Below are 22,827 nucleotides of genomic sequence, written 5' to 3' on the forward strand. Positions count from 1 at the left end.
TGCAGAGGCAGTGCCTGCCGGTCACTTTCCTAGAGGGTTCTTACTGCCAATAGTGATTTATAAGAAAAGAAGCAGCATTTGGTCAATGAAGCAAATGTATAGACTTGAATTTTACTGTAAACTTTGAAAATGCTAATGCAGTAGAAAGTTACAAATATCCAAGGCAAGGGCATGTCTCCTTCATCTTTGTATCCTCAACACCCCTTATTTAGACACAAATAGAAGTCAATCAATGAGTGAATGGTTTTGAGCACCTATCACATGTAAGTTATGTTTTGGGATATTCAAAGACATAATCATAGCCACACAGAGTTGGGGAGAATTAGCATAAATAAGTGACAAGCTAAACACAGGTAGGTAAAAGTTAAGGTGATGAAAAATGAGATATATCAGTAGGTAGAAGTAATAGATATAGTAATTGTAAGTTACAAATGCCTACCAATCACTAAGTCCTCCAGATATGCAGGTGCACCCCACTCTGTAGAGTGGGTCTTACCACAGTTTAAAGATTAGGAAACGTATAACTATGCAGATTAAGTAATATGCCCAGTCACGCAGCTAGAAAGTGTCTGACTCTAAACCTCAGGCTATTTTTGTTCATCTATGATGCCTCCTTATTAGTAAATAGGCTAGTCTATGATATTTGTTAATCTATGATTCCTCTTATTAGTAAAATAATTATGTACAAATATTTAGGGAAATAAAATATCACATCTTCTTGAAACCAGAAAGGTATGAGGCTGTGAAGATATTGGGATTTAAGCTAACCTAAACATTGGAATGAACAAGAAACAAGTCTTGCTATCAGAGTGGAGTTGAAATTACTTTTTAATTAGTGTCACTAATCAGAAATCACAGAACATTAATAAGAAATTTCTTTAATGTATATAAGTAAGTATAAACTTAGCAGAAAAAAATGTTTCTGAAAATTAATTCCTTGTTTCTGAAATGAAATTTAAAATTTTAGATTTACTCTCCACTTATTTAAATATTACCACACACACACAAGAAATATATTCTGTGTTTATCTGCCCTTCAAAGGGCATTAAATCTTTTTATGTTCACATTTGGTTAAAGGTACTATTGAAATTCTTAAAGGCCTGTTAATAGTTATAGTTTCTAAAAATTCAAAATTTTCATATCTTCTTGAAGAGTTCATTGAACAGATTGTTGAATGCAAGACGCTGAGTTGATAAAACCAGTCCATGATGGAGCTATCTACTCATTTACGTATGTCAACCACATCCAAGGTGGTCACTAGGATGTTTGTACCATGCCTTACATTCTGCCCTCATTATTCATTTTCAACACCGCTCTCTGCTCTGCTCTCTGCTATGTCTATAGATCACCATTACATTTTATTTTACTCTTTTGTAATTTCCCCCATTAAATTGCCTTGGAATATATTTTAACCTGACTCAACCAGTATAAAAATTAAGAAAAAGAAACCCAGACAACATTATCCTATTGAGGTTTCTGGTCATAATTTAAAAGTTTGACTTCTGCGTTTTGAGAAAAAGGTTGTCTATCTACCTACCTACCTACTTTGTCTACACCTGATAGAAATATCCCATAACCATTAGAATAAAATATTTGGAAACTAAAATGTGAATCTCATGCAAGATAATTCATCTTGTTGAGATTTTAACTGTAAGTTCTACAATGAACAGAACAATAATTGTTACATGGTAAATCATGTCCATTATGTCAGGGAAAAGTCCAAGGAAAGAAAAAACATATTTACATAAACTTTTACTTTATCCTTTTTATCTTTCAAGAAGAATGCTATTTAAATAATGCTTTCATGTTTTAATAAACTACCAACAGACAGAGTCTGTAAGTCTCCAATTGCAGCAAAACCTTGTAATGAAATGATCATATATAGTAATTCATTCTTTATGTCTTTATTTTAATTTCAGAATTTCAATTACTGATATGCCCTTTTCAAACATATTACTTGGGCACATTGGTTGTCAAAGGGATTTTACTATTGTACCAGTGATGAGACTAAATATTCTCATCTATTTACACAGTAAAGGTGAGCAGCGAAGGCTGCATTTTCTATTGTAAAGCTACCTCTTGGTTATCTGAGGACTTACTGTCCCCCTTAACCATCACTATTAATATTTCCACCAGAAACAAAAAAGGCAAGATGAAAATCAAAGATTAGGTCTCTAAAGAGCTTGGCAAGTCTATGGTTTATTTATGAACAGCCCTAATAAAAGGTATTGAAAAAGAAAAAAAATGGTTCATGTATTCATTTATTTAGCATCTCTTTATTGAGCATGTTCTGTATTCTAGGCATTGTTCACAGCCATGAACAAAGCAAAATCCTTGCCCTCATAGAACTTAGTTAGGTGTCTTTTCCAGTTGTTAGTCCAAACACTTTTTCAGAACAGCTAGAGAAGCATATACCTGCAGAATGTGTCCAGCATGTTTTAAGCAATTTCAAGTGATAAATATCACAAACTAAATTATCTGCATAAAAGTTATCCTAAAAACATTAACACAACTATTATTTCAAGCCACAAGTAATATGAATATTTCCAATACCAACATGCATTGTTCCTCCCAAGATAATATTTTGCCTAGTCTAAGAGGGAATCTGACATTGACATCTTTCCATGAGCAAGTCATACGCAGAAAACACATACAGGAACCACGTGCCAGTCCCCATCCCCCATCCCGCTCCCTCTCAGTCCTATGTTTCTTACTCATTCAGATGTGGATCCCCTTTCTAGTCAAACCCTCAGCCACTCTACAATGATTTTTCAAATGGTTGATATATGATTCCACCCTTTCAATAACATCCCCTTCTATTTTTTAAAATCCTTCATTCTCTGTTATTTAATACTCCTATGGTGCATTATCTTGATGCCAATAGTCCCTTCCTACACTTTTTGCCTATTTTTTCTGTTTCTGTCCCACATGAGTAACTCAGCAACACTTTAAGCCCTGCCCCTACCCTGCCCCCAAAGAATCCACTCAGTGATAATGGGGACTTTACTGAAGATTTCACCTAAGACAGAAAAGAAAACCAAGGAACACTGTGCTTCCCCGAAGTCCTCTGGGGCTCTCTTCCTTCTTTCTTCCCCCCTTCCTACCTCTGTGTTTTCTCTGCTCAACTAAACAATACAGATCCTGTCTGGCCCAGCTACTCTCTGAGCCTCGTGGTGGCCCCTTGTAGTTCAGGGGTCCCCTAGCCAACCTGCCCACAGTGAGGACTGTTTTTCACCCTTTCCAATAAATTTTAAATAAAAATTTATAATTAGTGATGTGTGAATAGAATATGAAATTTAAATTCCAGTGCAGATAAAGTTAAATTAGACTACATCCATGCTCTTTCGTTCATTTTTTGTTTACAAAAAGGCCATGCTAATTTGTGTCAGTTGGGGTTGCCCTCTGGCTTCTGTGGTGGCACCAAGTGGTTGCAGAAACAGCTCAGTGGTTGCAAAAAGACCAACCTGCAAGGGCTGATGTTTACTGGGACCCACACAGAAGCTTGCCAACAGCTACATAAAGTAATCCCCCCAGCCCAGGTGACATAGTCAAGTATTTCTTCCAGACACACACATGCACCCAGGGCTCTGGGAGGAATCTGTGTGGGTGGCACGTGTTTCTGTCTCCTGTTGGTGTGTGCATGTATTTTAGGGTGTATGGAAGGGTGTTGGCAGCAGCTGGGCTGAACACAAGCTCAGGACAGGACCCAGAGTGTGCTGCCTCAACCCCACATCAACCCCAAAGTACTTGCTACCCACACTGAGCCTCATCATCTGAAAAACAACTGCAGATTTTTCTCAATGCTAAATTTTGGTTTCAGGTTTAAATTTACTTATTAAAATAGAACAATTTTTTCCCTTAGATTTAATTCACTTTCAAATAATCTGTATGAGGAAGTTGAGAAAAATCAAAAGAGGACAGAAAGCCAGTTCATCAAATACGAAAAAGACCAGCTGGACAAAATGAACCAGGGTCTGATGCTCCTGCAGGAGAGACTGGTAAGCAGCTGTGCTGCAGAGGTGGGTGGTGGGTCTGTGCGCTCAGCCAGGAGCACAGGGCTCGAAAGTCACACTTCAACATTCACAGCAGCCTTGAGGGGCGGTGACCTACTCTGTGGGGGCACCAGAATGGGAATCCGGAGGCCCGTCTTCTGTTCCTGTTTGCTACTCTCCACCTCTGTGAACCCACACTGCTCAGAATGTGTTCTACTCCAGAATAACCAAAAGAGAGCTTTAAAAAAAAAATCCATATTCCTGTCCCAGCTCAAGGGGAGGCATCAGAGAGGACTTCCAAGGCCTCCCCTGGGGATCTGTCCACCTAGGCCAGTTCCTGGGCGATGCTTAGACATGACAAAGCCTGAAAACTTCTGCCTCAGACAAGCTGTTTGACCTGTCCCAAGATATGTTAGCGGATCGAAGGTTTTCCAAACTCCTTTTCCAGATCAGACCACGCAGAGGAAGCCCCAGCTTCTTGGTGAGGAGGCTGCAGTTTCTGGGAAATCCATTTGAGGGCTCCCTTCTCCCCCTGCCGCCAGCTCGGCGGCCACACTGGGAGCCCGACCAGAGCAGCGCAGGCCCTCAGCGTCCTCAGGGGCTGCCAGCCTTGCGGCTGATTCAAATAAGATGCTTCTGGAACTTCAGTAGAGGGGCTTTAGGCAGCTAAGTAGATAATGTTCCTGGCCCCGCACCTGGGTTTGTAAACAACTGATAGAGACATGGTCCAAGAGATGGAGAGAAACACTACAGCTTTATCACCAACAAGGCTGTTGAACGGTGTGCCGTCAGACCTGCAGCCCAGTGGGCCTGTAGTTGTCCTACCTGATTTAGGCAGACGCTTCCACCGGTTCTAGGCCACAAGCCTGGGTGACCACAGGATTACCTGCAGGCAGAAGCTCCCACCACAAGGAAGAGAGAGACTGAAATCCACCTCCTGAGGCAGGTAGGGCTCACTTGAGGAGAACCCAAAGGTCTCAGCCTGTCCAGCCGGCTCATGCTCGCAGTCCCTGTAGGGGAGAGGGGAGGAGCAAAGCCCATTAGCCTTAGGCTGCTGCACGTTAGAATCACCTGGAGCACTTTTAAACTAGGTCAATTCTGAGCTCCATCAGAGACAGCTGGGTGGAGAATCACTGTTGTAGCTGAATGTGTCTACGTGGAGGTATATATGAACAGGGAATAAGGGCGTCTAACACTTACGAGTATGTTCAAGGAGCATGTCAGGCAGAATCTAAAACGCCTTCTTTGGTTACCCTTCTTTAAACAAGAGACTGACATTCCAAATCCTCAAGGTGTTTCAGCAAGACTTTTATTTTATTTTCTTCCATAACCTATGGAATTACAGAAACTACAAATGAACCAGGCCAAACAAAGGGATGAATTCTTACACTTGGGACCGTAGTTTTAGATACAAGGGAACTTGGTTTCAATGTCCATGTTTAACATGGAAAAGCTAAACATTATCTAAGCTGAAATACAAAGTCTACATAGATTTTCTTGTGTGCAGAGTTTTATCATGTGATCTCTTTTATAGGAAAAGTCTGAAAATAAAATGGAAGAAAAATTACTGCAGCTTTCAAGCAAATTAGAGAATTTCATTCACACACACAAACAGGATGCAGAACTAAGCAAAGTAAAGCATATAGAAAATAAACTGTATAAAAAGATGAACCAACTGGAAAAGCTCATCTGGGATGAATTAGAGAAAATGCAGAATGAATACCAATCAGGTGAGAAGGTACCTTTGATTACGATTACGTAAAAACATCTGTTCTTTACGATCCAATCCCCCAGTTTTTACTTTGAGCTAATGGCCGGCAATCAATATTGCCATTAGTGACATCTTTTAACCTGACTTTCCTAAACATCCTCTAGAATGTCAGCATACCACTGGAAGGTAGGTAAATAAATTCACTTTCTTCATTCACACTTGGCAGTGTCACAAGCTTGCCATTGATGTGAGATTTTTTTTTTTTTAACTAAGATCAGAGGCTCAGAATTGTTAGGCCTGTAAAGTCCCTGGAGATCATCAAGATGTGGCTTGTGGGTGTATCATGAAACTAGGAGTGTAAATCAAATGCCTCTCGCTGAACTTGCAGGTAATGAGCCTGGACAGATGTCAGACTGGAGACCTGACCTTTAGAAGTAAGAAAGAGATGAATTAACAGTCCTATAATGATTGTCTTTCTTCCTAAGGAGGCTAATGGCAGCAGCGTCAAGCTGAGCTGACATCAAAGAGGATTAATTTGAAAGGCTCTTCTAATTTGTCAAAGCAAAGGATGTGGAGAGGTGCCGTGGAGCAGCCATCGGCCCTCGTTCACAATTCTGAGGGAATTACCAGGATCAAGAAGTTGCCTTTATTAGAGAAGGATCAAAAAGTTTCCTCTATTAGAGAAAGCCCCAACTCATTTTCTGTCCTCTCGATCTCAGAAAAGTGCATGTTAATTCTACCTAATTTTGATCCTGTATAGAGATGCCATGAAGGTATCTTAGAAAAACATCATGGTCTCATTCTGCCAGATGTTGCTGGCATATAAGTAAAAGTCTCTGCCTGGAAATCTGATCTTCACCACCTCCACCCCCAACTCCCACTGCCAAATCAAAATAATGAATTATCTGGCCAGGAATCATCTCCCAAACTTAATTGACCTTTCTTTTAGGGAGGGTCCTGCTTTCTACTTAACTACCAGAGGTTTAATTTTATTCATTTCAGTAGTACAAACACAGTATGAGCTGAAGAGGGATTTGCAATCTCCCTGTCTCTGCAGTTTATTAGGCGGGAAATAAGCAGGGACTCCAAATTAATGGTTTGTTCCTTTATGCCTTTAATAAAAATGTGTTGAGAACTGAGTATGTGAAAGGCTTCAATGAACAAGAAATGGGCTGTACCCTAAGAAGCTTGAAATCTGGTAGGTTGTGGTCATGAGTAACTAGACTTGCATTAAAGATACAACGTGCAGGGGGTGCAGAAGCAGCCCGTGGCCAACTCTTTAGTCCCTCAAACAAGCTGATGTTAGAGAAAGTTTAAAATCTCATTGGAGATTTCAAAGGTCGTTCTCTTCCATTTGGTAACAAGAATTAAGACACCATCCAAATCTCTTGTCAAAATGTACAGAAAGAAGAAACTATTTTAAATCTCTCTTGAAACATGGAATCATTTCATTATGCAATATATTTGGGGGGAGAAAAAAAGAATTGAATTAAATTTTCATAATGAAGCAAGATACAAGTTGACACACTATTGCTAATGCATCTTCATGACACAAAAGAAATGGTTATACATTTTTAGACTAGTCTTAATAAAATTTATTGTGCTTTGAATTTAAAAAGATTGCAGGATTGCTGATTAACAACTTCTGTAAAAACAAAAGTTCCAGTGCATTGTTTAAGTATACTCATATCCTCTTCCAGGATTTAAATCAATTCATGACTCTCTCAACTCCCTCCAGCAAATACAGAAAACAAAGACGGATTTAGAGATATATAAAGTAAAGAAAGAACTAAAGAAATTACAGCGTAAGGTAGTGGAACTCCAGGAAGAATAAAACTTTCCAGTCTTCTTCTTTTTCACCAGCAATGGAGTGGTTTGTTAGTAAAAGTTGGGAAGTTGAAAGTTTATACCTCTAGGATATGTATTGCTTCTACTGTTTCTGTATTTCTTACCACCTTTATAAGAAGATGCATGTATCCCAAAAAAATCCAATAAAGCAAAGAAGTTTTATGGGGTTTTCATTATTAATAAAAAAGATTAAGAAATTTTTACATACAGGACTTTTTATATTTTTATTTACTCACAAATAAAAAAGAGCAATCTACACAATGTAACTGAGAGAAGTAGGCCAGGTGTCATACATTAAAGAATGATGGGAACTGTGGCAAATTGGAGACCACTTACCCTGTCTTAAAAGAACAGCTACGATGCATTTTCCATTCATTATTAACATATGCATAATCCATCATTGCCTAAAATTTTCTTTTCCAAGAGAAACCAGAAATCTGGGTTGTATATGAAATCTCTCCATTTATAAGCATTAGCAACAGTTGGTCCTTCATATCCATGGGTTTTGCATCTGCAGATTCAACCAAATGTACATGGAAAATATCACCCCCCCACACACACACAAAAAAAATAAATCCCAGAATGTTCCAAAGAGCAAAACTCAAATGTTCCATGCACCAAGCACCATTTGTTGTAGTAAAAAAAATAAAATAAAAACTGAAAACAGCCCAAATATAAGGGATTAATTGACTAAATCAATAATATCATCCAACAAAAATGCTATCCAACCCTTAAAAAGAATTCAGAAAGATATTTAGGATACACAGTTGGAAAAAAGCATGTTGGGAAGCTATATGGATATAATACCACTGTGTCAAAATAAAAATAAAAATAAACATTTTTTAAAAAGTTAAACACAATATGTATTCCAAAATATGCAAATTTATAACAAATTTAGCAGTAATGGGAGTATGAGAGGCTTATTTTCTATTAAGCATTTATTAATGCTTTTACATTACAACACAATATTTTGTTTCTAGTAAAAAGACATTGTAAAAAACAACCACAACAACAAATATACTATTAGGCTTAAAGAGAAACTCTTTGTTCAGCCACATAAGTGGAGGTAGGAAGGGTTAAGTTACGAATTCACACAGGCCAAGGGCCAAGTTCTCTCACGCATACCTAATTTTTACTCTACAGCTACAAAAGCAGCGAGAACATACAGCATGAATATAAGTAAAATGCTGTGGACTAACATGTAATTCAAATAAGAGTGCAGGATCAAGTCAAAAGCTTTCTCAGAATGGGTCTCATTGGTGTTGACAGGGTGGTAATATGTAGAATCAAATGTAATGCAAGGGGGTAATCAAAGGATCCCCAAGCTAGTGTTCCCTTGCTTGGGATCCCAAGTTGGGGTGTTCACAGGTTTGCATAGACTCTAGAGGGCCTGAGATCTATGCCTACTGAGGAGTGGATCCGGGTTTGTGCGGCCTGCAGCTTATACCATTCTGATTTGTTGTCCCGTCCTGAGTTGGCACAGTGATCTATAGAAATGTTCCTGGAAGCCATTGCTACCTCAGGACAGCAGCAACTTAACTCCATACAAAAGTGACTGTAACTGACATAAATATACCCCTGTAACCCAAATGTATCCCCAACTCAACTTCTTTTTTGCTGGATCCAAAGATGCCCACACCCACTCCAAGGAAATGGAAGGAGATAGTGGTCTTAATCAGTCAATGACCTTATTGTGATTGAAATGTCTTACTCCCCAAATTTTACAACCATTCTGTAAACACATTGCTAGTTCTCATGCAAGTGAGGGCCTCTGAAGGTGAAGAGCCATTGTTTCACAGTAGATTCACCTCTGCTCAGAGACCAGCAGAGCATGGGACCTCCTCCCCTTTGCATTTATTTCCCCATGGATCAAAAAAGATGACAAGGATGAACATTTTATTCTACACAAAACAATCCCTTGAGCAAGTCAGACTTCTCTCTCCACAAATACAAGAGGGTGTTTGAGTATCATAGAATCTGCAACCCAGATCCACCTGTAGACTTGAGGCAAATGTTAAAATACCTCAGACAGTCCTCACTTTTACAGCAGAATTTGAGTCCAAGCAGGCTTGTAGTCCAAGGGTCCTGCCACCTCTCAGCATTTCCTGCTATTTCTTTCCTTTTATCAAAACCTGCTCTTAGTGGGCTGGGTGGGTGGGTGGGACACAAAATTATTCACACTGAGGACTAAATGATAACATTCAAAGTATTTTTGCTTCCTCATTGAAGATGAAAGTCAAATCATCACCTTATGCTACACAGGTAGCTACCTTTTCAGCCCCACTGGGAAGCAGATGTGCTCACCACCTGATAGCCAGGACAGCAATAAGGCTCAAGGTCAAAGTAATTGCATCCCCAGAGTGCTCTGGACACCAGCAGCTCTCCCCTCTCCTACAGAAATTTACCAAACATCTGCTAACTACTATCGGTCACCCATAATAGCAGCAAGTAGCATCCAAAACCACCAAGAAGAAAAATTTGGTCTATAACAAATAAATATGCACGCGTGCGCGCGCGCGCACACACACACACACACACACACACAATCTGTATTTTTACCTTATCAAGGGTCTCCCACTTTTGTGAGATACTACTATGCAGGCACCATTCATTCATGTGGTAGGCACTTGAGATACAATATTGAATTAACAAGACATGGGTGCTGCCCTTGGAAAATGTACAGTCTACTAGAAAAGACCAACAATTAAACTTGCAAATATGTGAGCAAGTAAAGGGTGTAATGGGAACCAGGAGAGGCATTTAGCATAAACATGGGAGTTCAGGCAGAAAGTCTTCCAGAAGAAAGGGTATCTAAATTGAAACCTCTAAAGTATACACAGACATTAGCCAAGGGAAAGGAGCTAGATAGGCAGATGTGGGGGCTAAGATGGAGGAGCCTGAGCAAAGGCCTGGAGACCAAGAAAATGGAACACATGCCAGGAATATGTGTCAGAACATCAGGTATGTGTGGTGAAGGTGGGGAGAAGGACAGGGGATACAAACAGTGAAAGGAAAGGCTGGAGAAGTTGGGGGAATGGGGAGTCTATCACAACATGCCTTATAACTCATGTTGAAGAACTTGGTCTTGATCTTCAGGACCTGGACTAGACTTTAAAGGATTTTAAATAGGAGAACAACATAAAATTTGCATTTGAGAGAGATCCCTCTGGTTATAATGTGAAGAGTGGATTACACTGCAGAAGCAAGTCTGGGTGGGAAAGGAGGAAGATGATATAGGAAGAGGATAATGAGCTGTTTTAAACTAATTGATTTGGAAGTATCTATGTGATGTCTAAGTGGAGATATCTAGTGGTGAGTCTGAACCCTGAGAAAAAGATCTGAACTGAGGATTTAGCATAGAAATGGTTGTTGAGTTATGGTTGAGGAAGGATTGTCTATGGTTGGGTGGAGGAAGGGGGACATGAAGACCAGTAAGAATAGAGTTGGGAAGAACTCCAAGGACCCCAAACACTGAAGGGACAGGCAAAGAGGAGCCTTGGAGTCCTGACAAAATTTCAGACATCATATGTAGAATTTTCACTGACATATCACCTAAGGCAATAGAAACAAAGGAGAAAATGAACACATGGGACTACATCAAACTTAAAAGCTTCTGCACAGCAAAAGATGCAATCATCAAAATGGAAAGGCTACCCACTGTATGGGAGAGCATAATTGCCAATGATATATCAGATAAGGGGTTAATTTCCAAAATATATAGAGTGCTCATACAACTCATCAAAAGGAAGACAAAGAACCCAATTTAAAAATGGGCAGAGGAACTAAATAGACACCTCTCCAAAGAGGACAAACAAATGGCTAAGAGACATATGAAGGAATGCTCAACATCACTAATCATCAGAGAGATGCAAATTAAAACAATAATGAGGTATCACCTCACAGGTGAGTATGTGTACACAGCAGTGAAGTAAGAGCAGAGTATCATCATTTGAGGGTTTCAGGCTTCTGTAGGAGTTTCTGCTCCTTGATGATGCCAACACTCAACTTGGAGTTCTACCAGTAATGCTTTAAGACCTGCCACCTGTCCTTCTGACTCTGTAAACTCAAGAAGTTGGGTATACTACACAACTCAGCAGGCAACAGTTGTAAATACCTTCCTGAGTGCCTTTCCAAGCCATAAACAAGTGTGTGCATCTCCTCCCACAGAGAGGGTGAAGAGCCCTCCCGGACAGAGGCAGGACCATTGCCAGGAAAGATATTAGGTTGTTTTGGCCTCTACCCAGCCTGGCACTTCCCTTCCCAGGAAATTCGAGTCACTTACATTTATGGTAAAGGTCTGTTATTTCCCGTATTTCCCTTAAGACACAGTCAAAAAATTTTCCAGTTCCATAGACTGAATTTCCATAAGCCCCAATCTTTGGCAGAGTTGTGCTACTTCATTTTCTGAGGCCATTTACACATGATAAATGTTGTGAGTAAAAAAAAATGATGTGCTCAGCAGTATGTCACCAACCAGGTCCTCTTTTACAGTCCCAACAGACAAACTGAGAAAATAGAAAATAACCTAAATTTCTGTGTTGAGAAGTCTTGAGGTATGAAAGATGACTGTAAAACCAGTGCCACCAAGTCATTGTCTGACTTTGATGTGTTGTTTAACTTGAGGGTCTTAGTTTCCTCATCTTAAAATGTGGGGTGTCCTGGCTGGGTGGCTCAGTTGGTTGGAGCATTGTCTCTTACACCAAAAGGTTGCAGGTTTGATTCCCGGTCATGGTGTGTAGAGGACACAACTGATCTCTATCTCTTCCTCTCAAAAATCAATAGAAGACACAGCCTCAGGTGACGGTTAAAAAGGGGGGAGAAAGGGAGAGTAAAAATACCTATGTTTTATATTATTGGAAGAATTAGAAAAACATTTACAAAGCTCTTTTTAAGCACTGGATAAACTCATTTAATACTCCAGACAGATGTCTATTGTTGAGGCATAGAGAGATTAGGTTATTATGTAAGGTTTCACTGCTAGTGGGAGATGGAGCCAGGATTTGAATTTGTCAGTCCAGAAAACTACTCTTAAACATACTGCTATATTGTTTTTCTAAATATATGGACAGCATCTAGTACAGTTTGATACATAGGTATTATACTTGATAAACAGTACTGATTAATAATAAACAAATTTTTTAAGTTTTTTAAAATTTTTTATTAATTCATTTTTGTTACAGATGTTTCTTCATTTTTTCCCCACTGACAACCTCCTCCCGATCCTCCCCACACCATACCCAGCTTTGTTGTCCATGTCCATCAGTTATGCGTACATGCATATAAGTTTTGTTGTTTATCTCTTCCCTCCTCCCACCACACCCTCGTCTGAAGGTAGTCAGTCTGTACCCTACTTTCACGTCTCTGGGTTTATCCTATTCCTCACACTGTAATGTTCAGTATATTCCACAAATAAGTGAGATCATGTGCTATTTGTCTTTCTCTGCTTGGCTTGTTTCACTTAGGATAATACTTTCCAGGTCCATCCATGTCATCTCAAAGGATAAGAGATCTTTCTTTCTTACAGCTGCATAGTACTCCATTGCGTATATGTACCACTGCTTTTTTATCCACTCGTCTACTGATGGACACTGGGGCTGTTTCCAGATCTTAGTGATTGTAAATTGTGCTGCTATGAACATGAGGGTACATATATTCTTTCTGATTGGTGTTTCAGGCTTCTTAGGGTATATTCCTAGAAGTGGGATCATTGGGTCAGATGGAAATTCAATTTTTTATTTTTGAGGTAACACCATAGTATTTTCCATAGTGGCTGCACCAGTCTGTATTCCCACCAGCAATGTACTAGAGTCGCCTTTTCTCCACACCCTCGCCAACACTTGTTGTTCCAACACTTGTTTTTTTGATGATTTGTTGATGGCAGCCATTCTGACAGGTGTGAGGTGATACCTCATTGTTGTTTTAATTTGCATCTCTCTGGTGATTAGTGATGTTGAGCAATTCTTCATATGTCTCTTGGCCATTCGTATGTCCTGTTTAAAGAACTGTCTATTTAGCTCCTCTGCCCATTTTTAAATTGGGTTCTTTGTCTTCCTTTTGTTGAGTTGTATGTGTACTCTATATATTTTGGAAATTAACCCCTTATCTGATGTATCATTGGCAATTAGCTATCCCATACAGTGGGTTCTCTTTCCATTTTGATGATTGTATCTTTTGCTATGCAGAAGTTTTTGAGTTTGATGTAGTCCCATGTGTTCATTTTTTCCTGTTTGTTGCCTCAGTTGATGTACAAGTGTAAATTCTGCTGCGTATGATGTCCAAAATTTTGTTGCCTACATTTTCTTCTAGAATTTTTATAGATTCATAAGTCACATTTAAGTATTTTATCCATTTTGAGTTTATTTTTATGTATAGTGTATGTTGATGGTCTAGTTTCATTTTTTTGCATGTAGCTGTCCAATTTTCCCAACACCATTTATTAAAGAGGCTGTCCTAACTCCATTTTATGCTCTTGCCTTCTTTGTAAAATATTAATTGAGCATAATGTCTTGGATCCATTTCTGGGTTCTCTGTTCTGTTCCACTGGTCTATATGCCTGTTCTTGTGCCAGTACCAGGTTGTACAGTAGCTTTGTAGTATAACCTGATGTGCAGTATTGTGATCCCACCTACTTTGTCCTTCTTTTTCAAGATTGCTATGGCTCTCCTGGGTCTTTTTTGGTTCCATATGAACTTCTGAAGTATTTGTTCTAGTTCTCTGAAATATGTTACTGGTATTTTGATAAGGATTGCATTGAATCTATAGATTGCTTTGGGTAGTATGGACATTTTAATGATGTTAATTCTTCCAATCCATGAACAAGGTATGTGCTTCCACTTTTTTATATCTTCCTCTATTTCTTTTTTCAATGTCCTGTAGTTTTCTGCAAATAGGTCCTTTACTTCTTTGATTAAGTTTATTCCTAGGTATCTTAATTTTTTTGCCACGATGATAAATGGGATTGTTTTTTGTTTCTCTTTCTGTGATTTCATCATTGATGTATAAGAATGCCATCAATTTCTTGATGTTAATTTTGTATCCTGCTACTTTGCCAAATTTATTAAGTCTAATATATTTTTGATGGAGTCTTTAGGGTTTTCTACGTATAATATCATGTCATCTGGAAATAACGACAGTTTCACTTCCTCCTTTCCAATTTGGATCCCTTTTATTTTTTCTTTTTGTCTGATTGCTGTGGCTAAGACATCCAGTACTATGTTAAATACAGGTGGCAAAAGTGGGCATCATGTCTTGTTCCTGTTCTTAACGGAAATGCTTTTATTTTTTGCCCACTGAGTATGATATTGCGTGTAGGTTTTTCATATAGGGTCTTTATTATGTCGAGATATGATCCCTCTATTCTCACATGGCTGAGGGTTTTTATCAGAAATGGGTGCTGGATTTTGTCGAATGCTTTTTCAGCATCTATTGATATGATCATGTGGTTTTTATTCCTCATTTTATGTGGTGTAAAACATTTATTGATTTGCAAATATTGTGCCAGCGTTGCACTGCTGAGATAAATCCCACTTTGTCATGGTGAATAACTTTTTGATGTATTGCTGGATTCGATTTGCTAGTATTTTGTTAAGGATTTTGGCATATATGTTCACCAGGGATATTGGCCTGTAGTTTTCTTTCTTCATAGTGTCTTTTTCTGGTTTTGGAATTAGAATTATGCTGGCCTCATAAAACAAGTTTGGAAATCTTCCTTCTTCTTGAATTATTTGGTACAGTTTGAGGAGAACTGGTGTTATTTCCTCTTTGAATGTTCGGTAAAACTCTCCCGTGAAGCCATCCGGGCCTGGGCTTTTGTTTGATGGGAGAGTCTTGATTATCTCTTCAATTTCCTTGGTTGTTACTGGTCTGTTCAAGTTTTCTATCTCTTGACGATCCAGTTTTGGGAGACTATGTGTTTCTAGAAATTTGTCCATTTCACTTAGATTGTTAAATTTGTTGCCATATAATTGTTCATAGTATTTGTTAATGATCTTTTGTATTTCTATGGTATCAGTTGTTACTTCTCCTCTTTCATTTCTGATTTTGTGTATTTGGGTTCTCTTTGTTTCTTGGTGAGTCTAGCTAAGGGCCCATCAATCTTGTTTATTTTTTTGAAAAACCAGCTCTTTGTTTTATTGATCCTTTGAATTTATTTATTTATTTTTTGGTCTCTATGTCATTTATTTCTAGTCTGATCTTTACTATTTCTGTCCTTCTACTTGCTCTGGGGTTTTCTTTTTGTTTACTTTCCAATTCTTTAAGTTATGAGGTTAGACAGTCTATTAGAAATTTTTCTTCTTTCTTGAGGTAGGCCTGTAGTACTAGCAACTTCCCTCTTATAACTGCATCCCATAGATTTTGTGTTGTTGTGTGTTCATTTTCATTGGTTTCTAGAAAATTTTTAATTTCTTCCTTGATCTCCTTGGTAACCCATTCATTGTTTAATAACATTCTATTTAGCCTCCATGTGTTTGAATGTTTTTGTTGTAACTGATTTCTAGTTTCATGCCATTGTGATCTGAGAAGATGCTTGATATGATTTCAATCTTCTTGAACTTGTAGAGTCTTAGTTTGTGTCCTAACATGTGGTCTATCTTTGAGAATGTCCGATGTGCACTTGAGAAGAATGTGAATTCTGTAGTTTGGGGTGTAATTCTCTGTAGATATCTATTAAGTCCATTTGGTTTAGTGCTTCATTTAGAGTCTCTGTTTCCTTGCTAATTTTTTGTCTAGAGGATCTATCCTGTGATGTCATTGGGGTGTTGAAGTACCCTGCTATGATTGTATTCCTGTCGATTTCTCCTTTGAAGTCCTCCAGAAGATTTTTAATATATTTGGTGCTCCTATATTGGGTGCATGTATGTTTACCAAGGTTATATCTTCCTGTTGGATAGATCCTTTTAATATTATGCAGTGACCTTCTTTGTCTCTAGTTATGGCCTTCACTTTGAAATCTATTTTATCAGATATGAATTTTGCTACCCCAGCTTTTTTTCCTTTCTGTTTGCTTGGAAGATTTTTTTTCCACCTCTTCACTTTTTTCCTATATAAGTCTTTTGTTGTGAGGTGGGTCTCTTGTTAATACCATATATATGAGTCATGCTTTCTTATCCAATCAGCTACTCTGTGTCTTTTTATCGAAGCATTCTATACATTTAAATTTAAGGTTATTATTGCTATGTACTTATTTATTGCCATTTTTGTTTAGTGTGGTTATATTTTCTTCCTATTTCTTGTACTAATTACAGCTGTCCTTTTAACATTGCTTGTAGTGCTGGTTTGGTGCTAATGTATTCCCTTAGCCTTTTTTTTTTGTCTGGGAAGCTCTTTATTTGACCTTCTATTTTGAATGATAGCCTTGCTGGGTACAGTAGTCTTGGATTCAGATCCTTGTTTTTCATGACCTTACCTCATGCTATTCCCTTTTGGCCATAGTGTTTCTTTTGAGAAGCCAGCTCATAACCTTATGGGGGTTCCTTTGTAGGTAACCTGTTGCTTTTCTCTTGCTGCCTTTAGGATTCTCTCTTTGACTTTAATTTTTGGCATTTTAACTACTAAGTGTCTTGGTGTGGGTCTGTTTGGGTTCTTACTTGGGGCTCTCTGTGCTTCTTGAACTTGAATGCCTTCTTCCTTTACTAAATTAGGGAAGTTTTCTGTCACTATTTCTTCAAATATATTTTCTAACCCTTGCTCATTTTCTTCTTCTTCGGGGACTCCTATGATGCAAATATTATTTTGTTTCCAGATGTCCCACAGTTCTCTTAAGCTGTCTTTCTGTTGTTTAATTGTTTTTTCTTTTTGGTTTTCTGATTGGTTGATTTTTTTCTACCTGTTTTCTAATACACTGATCCAGTCCTCAGCTTCCCCTACTCTGCTGGTTAGTCCTTCTAATGTGTTCTTTATTTCTGCTATGTTTTCTTCATTTCGTCTTGGTGGGTTTTAATTTCCAGTTGGTTGATTTTCAATGTTTCTGTCTTTACTCATGTTGTTGATGTCCTTACTCAAGCTGTTGAGCTTCCTCAAGATCATGGCTCTGAATTCTAGCTGTTAACTTGCTTAACTTAATTTCATTTATCTCATCTTTGATAGAGTTCTCTTTTTCTTTCATTTGGGATTTGTATCTTTGCTTCACTATTTTGGCTATTTCAGTGGGATTTGGAGCCTGCCAAATTTTCCCTGTGTGTGTTGGTGTTCTGCTGTTTATGGTTCCCTCTACTGGGTTTGGGTGAGCAAGGGAGGACCCAAGTTAACCACCACTGTCAAGTCTTACTTTCCTGGGTAGAGTTGCAAGCACAGGTTCAATTCAGTTATCCTCTAGCCTTTTTGCCTGGAGGCTATTAGGCATGGTTACTTGAAGAGCCTTGGGTTCTCAGTTGAATGAAAAACTTGCTCTGGTGTTCAATGTAAGGGGATTTCCCAAGGGTGGTACAGATGCTGGTTGTTAACGAGCCTCAATTTGCATTTCAGTGACCCACTGAGTTGGGTTCAATCTCTGAGGAAGGGGCTGCTGCCTCTTCCCACAGCCCTGGGAAGGAGTAAGATGACCACCGTCCTGTGTGGCTGTAACTCAGCAAAAGTTCTGAGCGCCCTCCAAATCCCGAGTGTCCCCACACAGTTCCAGTCCTGTCTGCTCCCCCCCTGTCAGAGGCCAAGGTGAGTAGTTGGGGCTATTTTAGCACTCTGTCCAGGCTCTCTGCGCTGTGGAGCCACTTGGGTGTTTATCCCTGAGAGCGCTGCTCACAGCTAAAACCACTGCTGTCCGTGAGCTCCCAGCCCCCCTCCCATGCCTCCACATTCCTACCAGGATTGATTCAGTGTCCCTGGTCGTTTGGTTCTCACAAGCTGCTTTTCTGTTGCTTTTTCCTATTTGTCTTTATTTTAGTTGTATTCCAGTTTGGTCCTGGGAGATGGTCTGTGTAGCTTCCATTCACTCTGCCACCATTTTGGAATCTCCAGCTTTTAAGTTTTTGAGAAAAACCAGTTCCATGGTACCCTTTGTTCAACTGATTAAAATCAGTATCTAAAAATATTTGAGTTCAAATAGGCCCTTTTACTATATATGAGAAGAAACACCTAGGCTTGCAATAATTCTAGCAAGGAGCAAAGCAGAAAGAAGTGCAAAATATAGATTTCTCCTGGAACAAAATTATGAGAAAATATTCCTCTACTGTAAAAGGACTTCTTCTTCTCTGAGGAGCGAGGCCAACAGCTGATGAGACATTACAGACATTGACTGGAGGTGGGCAAGGTGCTGATGTCAATGTCCAGGGAAACACATTTCCTCCATGAGTCCTGCCATCAAAGCAAACCCCCCATAACTATCACTACTAGGTAAAAGCCATTAGCATCCAATTACCAGATGCCTCTCCAAAAGTAATGCACTCCATTCACAAGGAAAACATTCAGGAATGGACACAAAGTGGGAAGTGCCTACATGGAGGCATGTGAATGGTACTGGACAAACCAACCCCGGCAACCCATAACAACAACTATACTAAGAGGTCTATTTAGTGTTTTGTTTTGGGGTTTTTTTGGTACGTGCTCCTAGCGGGAAGGGAACCAAACCAAGGACTCTCTGGTCCATAGGCCAACACTCCAACTGCTGAACCAAACTGGCCAGGGCTCCATTTACTCTTTATGCCTACATTCCATCGCCTAGCACTTAAAAGCCTTTAAGTGCTATTCCCAACACCCACAAAAAATCCTCCAAAAGGTCACATCCATGTCCTTTTATGAGAATACCTCCACAGGGATTAGTTGGAAACTAAGGAGGGCAAGGGTCTTTCCAAACCAAGAAAGTTCTAGGTAACTAAGACTCAGGAGGGCCCAATAAAGTTAATGCAAAGAGGGTTAGAAAAGCAAAAGAGAAAACCAAGGGCCAGCACTTGTGATGTTATCAAAGATTAACTAAAACAACTAGTTCACTGCTGGTCTCAGCTTCTATCAAGTTCAAAATCTACCAAGGGTGGAATATTCCTCATCCTTGCATAGATCTAAATTTGCAAATAAAGCTGGGGGGAAAATAATAAATTTGCAGTTAGTCCTTTGGAGGGGGTTCTCTTCTTCCTAAGGTTCTTCCATTCTTCCTAGAATTCAGATAGTGGCACCAGAAAACTGGTAGCATCAAAATGCACCGTGATAGGATCATTGAGTCAGTCCCAAAGGCACACACCTCAATTCATTTATATTTTCTGAAGAGAAATTGTAAATAAAATTCAACAATAGTATTGGAAATGATCACAGGGCCAGATTGTTTTCCTAAGAATTGCACACAATTTATAAGTGTCTCTCTTTGAAGGTTTTTTTTTTGTTTTGTTTTTGTCTGGCAAGTAAGGATACTACCTAACGTCAAATATAATGTGAGCATTACATGAGATAATAAAGAGCTCTGCACACAGTAGACATCCAAGCTGCCCCTGCCCGTAAGTCCTTGGTTTCTGGGTCCTGGTGGGTAATGGCACTGTACCAAGATACTCTGCAATGCTGTATCTTACTTGGGTCTTCTCAGAATCTAATCAACATGCACAAAACTGCTGCCGGCATATTTGCCAGTGTTAACAAATATTCCCCTATTACATATCTGGGTTTAGTGAGTTAATTAGTACATACTTTATTCTGAGCTTCAACCTAGATGGAAAGTCTCCCAACCATATACATAGTACTTGGTCTGAGGCACTAGAGTGCTAGTTTCAGGCAAGTCAGAAATGTATTTCCACCTTATTGAAGCTGTGTATGACAGCATAAATTTGCCTTCCCAGCTGTGCATTTTCTCTCTAGTCTCCTTTTTCCCACATGAAGAACCTTCTGCTCCATCTGGCTTTTTTCTATGCCCAGAGATACTTTTCAGGCTAATTTCCAAACTTCAGAAGCCAGCATATAGTCTTTATACACAGACCATTTGTACCCTATTTGCCTTGTCTTACTTAATCCATTATATTGAGTAGAACAATTAAGATGAGAACTTTTAAACCACTTTATACTGGTTTGCAAAAACAAACCCTTCAGATTGCCTAATACTAAACTATGCGGCTTTTTTTTCCTTCACAGAGATTAAGCAATGACCATACTTTGTTTGATCAGGGAGGAACTGGCATTAAAAACATGGGGTTCTTAGAAATTCAAGTTATTTAAGTCATCTGGGAGTCAGATCATCAAACAATGCGCATATTTTATTTAATGTGGGTGATCTTTCTGAATGAAGTATAACCTGTTTGGCATGTAGCAGGCACATGTAATTGCATTCAAACATTTACAGATGGTGGCTTCCATTAAAATACTGCTTGTAGGTCTACTTTCCTTCTCAGGTTCCTAGTTCCTAGAACTGATTATCTTTCTAAGTAAAGGTCTTGTTGAAAAAGAAGGTCTGTAAGCACAGGGGGCCCTCTATTCAATGAAAACTGGAATTGCCACTTCATAGGGTCTGCACCAAGCTGTTTATTTCAGTGTTTTGTTTTGTTTTTGCTTCATTCAGCTCACTTAGGACTTAGAAGATTTTGGTGACCTTAGAACAGAATACAGCCATTAGAAGTCTAACACAAGGGTCTGATTTTACAAATTCACATTAAAATTAAAGACTCACTTAGTCACATGTCAACCTTCAAAATGTGAAACATACCACTTAGGTTTTGTTTAATTTAATGCAGTTTCTTTTAAAAAGAACTACAATGATATACTTAATCAACTGTGTTGATGAACTGGTCTGTAAGGAGCAAGATGAGCGAGAATAGTCCAGACACCATTACAGAAATGAACAGCCACATATTTTTAGTCAACTACTTTTGACATTTATATTTTCACAGTAACCATTTTTTTTTTTTAAATCCTCACTCGAGGACACTCCTGCATTTTTTGTTCAGACAGAGCGGGAGGGAGAGAGAGGAAGAGAGAGAGAGAGAAAGATCGATGTGAAGGGACACATCGAGTGGTTGCCACCCGCACGACCAACCAGGGCCGGGGACAAACTGCAACCGAGGTACGTGCCCTTAGCGGGAACCGAACCCGGGTCTCTCTGTACCGCAGGCCGACGCTCTAACCGCTGAGCCAAACCGGCCAGGGCTCACAGTAACCATTTTTAATAACTCACCTTTATCTATCTGATGACCCCCTTTTGGGCAACAGTTTAGATAATGATCCCCAATGTCAGTAACCTTGTGAAATTCAAATGCAAAGGAATGTTTCTTCATCTGAACAGTACACACAATGAACAATGTAGTCATTTTCCACTGCTCCCAAAACAAACTACCATAAACTTAGTGGCTTAAAAAATTTGAAATGTATTATTTTACATACGTCCCACATGGGCCCCACCAGGCTACCATCAAGGTGTCAGCAGGCTGCATGTCCTTCTGGGAACTCCATAGGAGAAAGTTTCCTTGCTTTTCCTAGTTTCTAAAGGATACAACTAGAATCTCTCTGACCTTCTGTTGTCACTTCTCTCCCACTTTTAAGGACTCTTGTGATTTCACTGGATTAACCAGAATAACCCCCCTTCCAAGGTCCCTACCCCCAAGCACATCTGCACATCCCTCTTTGCCATGTACTTACGATATGGCATTAGGGCATGGACACCTTTGGGGGCGATTATTCTGCCTACCACAGGCAGAAACATCAAAATAAGCATTTTTTTTCATTATCTATCTTCTCTCTGGAAAAATTAATATAACTTAAACATGGTTTTATAATAGGTATTATATCAGGGAAAGTGTGTGGTGAAGCATGAAGCCCAAATGAGCTTTTGTACCTATTCAAATTGAGAAGAGATCAACATGCAAATTATTTCAAATTATTTCAACAGTCCAGAGATGTAATATGGAATGCAACTGCTTTTTCAATGGATACACCAATTTAGTTATCCCTTTCCTGGTATCATTTCCTTTCACTATAACAAATACGTTATCAATTCTAAGTTCAAAATATACGAAAAAAATATCAAATGTTTCATAATAGTTGTTTGTTAGAGATATTATATTCTTAAGTTTCTTAAAACATTTGAGGTCTAAAGATAATTCAGCATTTATTTAAAATTTTTAGTTGTGCAGGCTATTTGTTTAGGTACATTAGACTTTAAAATATTGCTACTCAAAAAGTTCCTATCCTAATCAGCCAAAGAAAGGAAAAACACATTACATAGCACAGGGACAGGAAGAAACTGAATGGATTGATCTCTAGGTGCAATAGAGCAAGTGACTATATTTTCTAAACCAAAAATGAGGCATATACTCTAAATAAGGGAATTTTCTGACTTTTTATTTTATCTGTATAGTATTAAAAATATACATA

General features: G+C 38.9%; 1 protein-coding gene across 1 annotated transcript in view; it reads left to right on the forward strand.

The window, feature by feature from the left end:
* FAM81B (family with sequence similarity 81 member B) overlaps positions 1 to 7,711 on the forward strand; it is a 58,805-nt gene extending 51,094 nt beyond the window's left edge. The window contains exons 8-10 of the mRNA XM_036280567.1: positions 3,863 to 3,998; positions 5,527 to 5,722; positions 7,404 to 7,711. Of these exons, the coding sequence (XP_036136460.1) occupies positions 3,863 to 3,998; positions 5,527 to 5,722; positions 7,404 to 7,537 (466 nt within the window). The 3' untranslated portion in view covers positions 7,538 to 7,711. The remainder of the gene's footprint in view (positions 1 to 3,862; positions 3,999 to 5,526; positions 5,723 to 7,403) is intronic.
* Positions 7,712 to 22,827: the final 15,116 nt, after the last annotated feature.

The sequence above is a fragment of the Molossus molossus genome, unplaced genomic scaffold (genome assembly GCF_014108415.1).
Source record: "Molossus molossus isolate mMolMol1 unplaced genomic scaffold, mMolMol1.p scaffold_m16_p_3, whole genome shotgun sequence".
NCBI lineage: Eukaryota > Metazoa > Chordata > Mammalia > Chiroptera > Molossidae > Molossus > Molossus molossus.